This window comes from Berghia stephanieae, chromosome 10 (assembly GCF_034508935.2).
Source record: "Berghia stephanieae isolate SIO BIC M18660-M18661 chromosome 10, UCSD_Bste_1.3, whole genome shotgun sequence".
NCBI classification, from domain to species: domain Eukaryota; kingdom Metazoa; phylum Mollusca; class Gastropoda; order Nudibranchia; family Aeolidiidae; genus Berghia; species Berghia stephanieae.
In genome coordinates this window covers 41,146,374-41,153,413 of record NC_088369.1, presented here as the reverse complement: position 1 = coordinate 41,153,413, position 7,040 = coordinate 41,146,374, and the positions used below count along the sequence as shown (strand labels likewise).

At 38.1% G+C, this 7,040-nt stretch overlaps 1 protein-coding gene across 1 annotated transcript; it reads left to right on the top strand.

Moving 5' to 3' along the window:
* Positions 1-5,563: 5,563 nt before the first annotated feature.
* On the top strand, positions 5,564-6,784 carry LOC144980668 (ankyrin repeat domain-containing protein 63-like). Its single transcript, XM_078928346.1, has one exon. The coding sequence runs from the start codon at positions 5,564-5,566 to the stop codon at positions 6,782-6,784; it is 1,221 nt and encodes a 406-aa protein (XP_078784472.1).
* The last annotated feature ends 256 nt before the right edge of the window (positions 6,785-7,040 follow it).

Genomic DNA, 7,040 nt, shown 5'->3' with positions numbered 1-7,040 from the left:
TTATAAATATACCTAAAGTGACCAAAAAATCCAAACGTTGGCAACAATTATTTGCTACAAAAGCCAAGAAAGCAAGAAAGTTATGATGGCTCGTGGTTGATCCGTGGCCACAAATCTTTGATTGGAATTGGGTGTGTGACAGTAGTATTATGATAAAGCGATTCCAAGCAATGCCGCAGCGGAAAGAAATGAGATGGGCTATTCTTGCTGGTCTTTACCACGGTTATTCCACCAATGACTTCCCTCAACATAGGTATTGTCCTCCTGAACCGGACTCCAGATGCTTTTAAAATAATATATATTGCTGCCCATGTGTATCCTGTTGACACAAGCAGCGTGTACATACACCTTTGAATTTTGATTTGCTTCATGAGCACTTGAAGCCTGTATATGATTTGTTGAAGTGTTGTGAGATGAAGACAACACAAAATCCAAACGAAAGGTTTCATAATTCTGTTTGGTCAAGATGCCATAAAACATACTTCCATTCCCTGAAAAAAGTTGAGTTTGGTGCAGAGTATAATTTTGGTCCAACAGAAATAACATCCCTGAAAGTGTCTTTGAGCATCGGTGGACTGGGAGAACACTCCCAGATGTTGAGTCAGGAAGCAGAGTCAAAAAGACTTGACCAAAGCATAAGGGTTGCTCAACATAAAGAGAAAGAAAGACGTAAAATAAAAGCTCAGGCCCGTGAAAAAGCCCAGAGGGAGGCAGAAAAAGAACATGGGGGACCCTCATACGGTGCTGGTATGTTTTGAGCTGGTTGTACCGTTTTGTCTTATTATTTTCATTCATTGTTATCTTTGATCTCGTTTTTCTCAAAATGACATTTTTTAACACTCTTTTTTTATCTTATTTTGTTATTTATCAATCAATTTGTTTAAAACTTTGCATGTCTAGAGCTATAGTGATTATCTAAAATCATACAGAAGGAATTTTAAATATCTTTATTATTTTTTGAAAAATTGACATTTTTATGTCAAAAAACATGATTTTTATCATACCGAAAAATTATTTTTTTAAAAAATTTATAAATAAAAATCTATTTAAAATATTTAAAAAATGCTCTGTATTTTTTTTTATAATATACAAAAATACAACCATGCAAAATTTCAAGAAAATTCCACGGAAACTTATTGAGAAAGTAACTTTTAAAAATAGCACCCAGAGAAGAGTAAAATCCAAGATGGCGGCCGTCACCATGGCAACCGGACACGCCCACCGAAATAAATCACATGGTTCGAATCCATTGGTCATAGGCAATGTCCCAATATAAAAAGTTATTGGATATAGCCATTATTCTTGAAAATAGTTTCAGGTGTCGCCCCTCCCCTTAACATTTAATTCAGATTTTAAGCATCTGGTTCGTTCCGACATAATACCGTTTTGAGACGATGGGACACAAATAAGATTGAGAGAAAGATATCGTGAGTAACTGTGACTCATATGTGACCCCTCGTCTCAAAACGGTATTAAGTCGGCATGATTAAGTTGCTGAAAATTGATTTTGTAGCCAGAAATATCAGACTGAAGTTGAGTTTGGATGCTTTATAGAGGAGAATGAATATCCTATTTTAGAGTGCTAAATATCAATAATTCATATTTTTGACTAGTTTAACTATAATATGACTTTTTAGCATCTGGTCCATCCCGACCGTTTTGAGACGTTGGGTCACATATACTATAAGGGAACAAAACAAAACAAACGAAGTCTCGGCCTTTGAAGAAGGCCAAAGGCCGAAACGTCGTTTGTGTTGTGTTGTTCCCTTGTAGTATATGAGCCACATTTACTACCTTTGTCTTTCTTTCCATTTCCAATACAACAATGAGCCCATAACATTTGGTTTATCGTGTTTGTAACTGAGCATAACTCGGTAGAAGGCATTGAGTTGAGGAACTGAATTATTTTAAGATTTTTATTTCTCACTCCGACTCCGACTCAATAGCAGTAAGTTCTTGCGATAAATACTTTCTTCTTTAGCCAAACATACACTACAAAACATTGTTCATTTTCTTTGAATTTTATGATGTACAAAAGAAATTTGATTAAGAAAAATGTTGGTTGAAAAGTAAAGAATGTGACGATTTTCCTTTAGTTGGTAAGGAGAGGGTTAATGAAACAAATGTGACCCAACGTCTCAAAACGGTATTATGTCGGGATGGACCAGATGCTAAAATGTCAAATTATAGTTAAACTAGTCAAAAATATGAATTATTGGTATTTAGCACTCTAAATAGGATATCCATTCTCATCTATAAAGCACCCAAACTCAACTGAAGTCTGATATTTCTGGCTACAAATTCAATTTTCAGCAACCTAATCATCCCGACTTAATACCGGTTTGAGACGAGGGATGACAAATAAACTTCACCAAATCTTCATAATATTCAATATTCAGCATTTAAATCACACCAAGACTTAATGTCGTTTTGAGACAATGATCCCCACAATTTACCAACGCATGACTGATTGACAAGGCTTCCCTCGGAATGTGTCTTTAGACAAAACGGTTCTGCCATACTCTGAATAAAACAAAGAAACAAACAAATAAAATTTTTTAAAAGAAAAGAAAAGAAACACCACACACGCACACAAACAACCCCCTCCCCCCCACCAAAAAAAACACAAAAAAACAAAACAAAAACAAAAACAAAACAAAGAAACAACAACAAACAAACAAAAAAAAAACAAACAAAAAAAAACAAAAAACACACACAATATCAAACAAACGAACAAAAAAAAAAAAAAGAAGAGAAAACCAAAAACAAAACAAAAACAACCAAATACAAGAACAAATAAAGGAAAAGAAAATTTTTAATTTGACTAGAAATTTGTCCTTTAAATATCGATCGATCAAAATGATCCTCATCATATATACCAGCAACTCTCAAACCTGAGACCTCAAAGAAGTTTTCAAAAACGTCCCTGGTTTGATCATTTTTTGACGAGATGAGGCCAGGGTCAATGGACTCGATCGTTATAATTTGAAGGACGAGTTTTCTGGCCAACATTTAGAAAAAGTTTTTTTCTTTTAAAAAAAATAATTCAATTTCAGAGTATTGCATTGCGGCGTTGATTGATTATTGATCCAAGCCTGAATTGTTTCAAGGGGGGGGGGAGGGGGAGGAGGGAGGGGGCGGAGGGATTCGTGGGGGGGGGGGGGGAGGAGGGAAGGGGGGGGGGAGCTATAGTTGTATGTCGCTTCCTGTACATGGTCCAGTGATTTTGACATTCGGGTAATTTGAATGGTCAAGTTTTGTTGTTACGTAAGTACACAAAGTGCCATGAAGCCCTTAGAGCCGAAGTTCATCCCGGTTTCTATAGCGAGAAACGGACAATAGCAAATGCAAGCTACCCGTTGGATAAGACACTAGTCTCTCGAAAAGTGCTTTCCACCACATCTAACATACCTAGCTACCCAATCACTGCTGCATGCACGGAGGAAGAGGGGGGGGGGGTAAAGACATATCTTAACTTCAGTCCTAGTCGATCTCGGCCTCCTTTTCACGTAAAGCGAGTGTTCTACCAGTTGAGCTATAAGGACCCCTATCTATTTGTTGTTAAGATTATTTCAACTTTGAATGCTTAAATGTGAACTATCGAATCACTCTGCTATTATGTATTGTGATGTTATGTTGACCCTCGCTTTTCGATTTGAAGGTCCTGGGTCGAGCCTCGCTCGGCAGATAGTCGAGTCCTTTGAGAAAGCTCTTTACTCACATTCTCTCACCCTACTTAGGTGTAAAATGAGTTCCTGGCCGTTAACAGCGTTGTTTCTGTCGGAAAAAAATATTGTAATATCGCCTAACAGTCGTCATGTCTCGTCCTTCATGTTAAATATTGCTGTTGGCCAGGGACCCCCTGTAAATTTCTTTGAGCACGTTCAGTGGATATTGCGCTGTATAAAAGCTCCATTTTTTAAAAAATCTAAATTTATTATGTCGGAATGAATTGGCTGTAAAAAATTATGAGTCAAAATGACAAAAACTAAGTAATTTACTTTTTAAAGATTATTTTCAAAACAAAATATTCATTTTCCTTGTCGAGTAAATTAATCTTTACTCAAAGTTTGGGGTAAAATTCATGTCAAAGCACAAGGTAGGCCCTGACATACCACCGTTCTGATGCGATTGGTCACAAATGACACGATGAATCATGATTTTAGTTGGTTTGAACGTTACACGGTCCTGAGGTGTGACAATCAACTTCCCATCGGAATGTCCTTGGTTTGAGCCCCAATCTGAGTTGTGCATTGTTGAGTCTTTGGGAGAGGCTATTTACATACATTCTTCTCACCGTACTCAGTTATAAAATGCGTATCTGGCTTGTGACAACATTGTCTCTGAAGGAAAAATAAATGATAGTATTATCGTCTCACCGGCGTCATTTCACGCCCTATGTGTCAATGAGCTTTGAGCTTTTTTGACCTTTCTTATATAGCGCAATATCCACTAAATGTGCTCAAAGCGCTTTACAAGGGGCCCTGGCCAACAGCAACATTAAACATTTAGGACGGGACATGACGCCTGTTAGGCGATATTACAATTTTTCGGACAAAGACACCCCTGTTTTAACGGCCAGGTACTCATTTTACACCTGAGTACGGTGAGAGAATATGAGTAAAGAGCCTTTTTCAAGGACTCAACTATGCGCCGAGCGCGAGGCTCGAACCCAGGACCTTCCGATCCGAAAGCGAGTGTCATACCACTAGACCACATAGCCGCACGTCAAGTGTTGCTGTTGGCTAGGGTTTCCTTGTCAAGCGCTTTGAGCACGTTTAAAATGCGGTATGTAAATGGTCAAAATGCTAAAGATTAAGACACAAAACCAGACCACCCTACTACAACCAAAATTCCGTAGAGCTACGAATTTTCAGCTCAAACCGGAGAAATAGATAGATTTTTAATTCAATAAAACTTTTTGGAAACGAAGATGAGCTATTATACTACTACTACTACTACTACTACTACTACTACTACTACTACTACTACTACTACTACTACTACTACTACTACTACTACTACTACTACTACTACTACTACTACTACTACTACTACTACTACTACTACTACTACTAGTGTATTATTATTATTATTATTTTTATTATTATTATTATTATTATTATTATTATTATTATTATTATTATTATTAGTAGTAGTAGTAGTAGTAGTAGTAGTAGTAGTAGTAGTAGTAATATTTATTATTGTTATTATTATTATTATTATTATTATTATTATTATTATTATTATTATTATTATTATTATTATTATTATTATTATTATCACCATCGTCACTATCATTAATATTGTTGTTGGTGTTGTTGTTATTACTTTACCTATAAATGGAATCAGTTATGCCTTAAATTATTAAGTTTATCACAGCTAACAATATTTTTATATCCATCTTATTTTCCAGAAAATGTATTCGCCAAATCAACTGCATTGCTGCAAAAATAGTTTTGACCGAGGTTTTAAACTGAAGTCATAACCGATACATCTTCGCCATTGACAAACCCACTTCTTTATGCAGAAAAAAAGGATTTTCCTCTGGACCTAATACTAAATGACCATGACGGACAAAGATAAAGACGAGCGGAGCGTGTTCTTAGCCATCGCCAAAGGCACCGTTCATCGTCTGCACTCCATAATTTCCAACATCCCAGACCTGAACATCCGCGACCAGGCTTTGAGGACTCCGCTGATTGCATCAGTCTCCATCAACAAAGATGACATCAGAAGTCACATCGTCAGGCTTCTGTTGCGTCGCGGTTGCGATGTTAACGCCCAGGACCTTCAAGGCAGAACGGCTTTGATGCTCGCTTGCATGGAAAAGGACAAATCTGACGTGGTTGCTGTGTTGTCGAAATCCCGGGAATGTGAGCCGAATGTTCAAGATTTAGACGGCAACACGGCTCTTCACCTCGCCGTGGAACGCGGAAACGTGGCAGCGGTCAAACTTCTCGTCGAGTCAACTTCTACAAAATCTCGAGTCAGAACCAACGAAACGAACATGGCTGGATTATGCCCCTTGCAGCTGGCGGTGAAATTGAGATACGCCGATTGCTGTAGAGCATTGATGAAATACGGCGGAGCTGACTCCACGCGTATCAAAAACAGAGAGACTCTTTTAGAACTCATCAACGAAGACAGAGCTCAAACTCCTTTTGACCTGAATATGAACAGGTCCCCAACTCCCTGTGTGCTCGAATCTCCATTAGTAAGCGCGAGGTATTCCTCCTCTCGAAATAACTCTGACCTCTTCAAAGTTGGTTCACGTGCTAATAGTTCCACTTCTATAAATAGACCGATCAGTGATCTCAACAGTGCGAGAGAATCCGCGAGGGAGTCGGCAAGGCAGCGCCATGACAGTTTTTCACGAAGGAGTGACAACCTCACGCGTTTGGATTTACAGGACCACAACAACAGGGCAGACGCTATCATCAACTCAAGCCTCATGTCACCACGGGACGCCTGCAATCCATTTGCTGACGTCATGAGAGAAAAGAGCGACCTCTACGTTAACAATTCTCGAACAACGTTCAAAAAATCTATCGTCTCATCCATGAAATCTTCACAAAAATCCAAACAGAGTCACGCCGATTGGCTGAAACAGAATCTCAATATTCGACGACCCTTGACCCCAATTGCGTCACGAACAATAACAGAAGAAACTCAATGCGTGTCGCCGACACACATCCCTTTGCCTGGTCGATTACCCAGCATTCCTAGCGGAAAGAGGTTGTGCCTTGTCAGTCCTTGTGAAACACCAACAGAGTTATATTGAATCTTTGATTATATTATGACTATGGTAAAGCTTGAAGTATTCACACAACACGTCTCAAGACCAACACGTCTGTGCTCCATGAATGTATGACTAAGAGCAAACATTGTAAAACACAGAAAGTTCCTCTTCATTCGCATTAAAAAGTATCAAATATAAGCTATTCACCACTGAATAAACATCCTTCACCAGTCAAAATGAAAATAAAGAGATTGACAACTCAGTGGATTGAATGATCTATAGTTTTTCCTTCATGAGA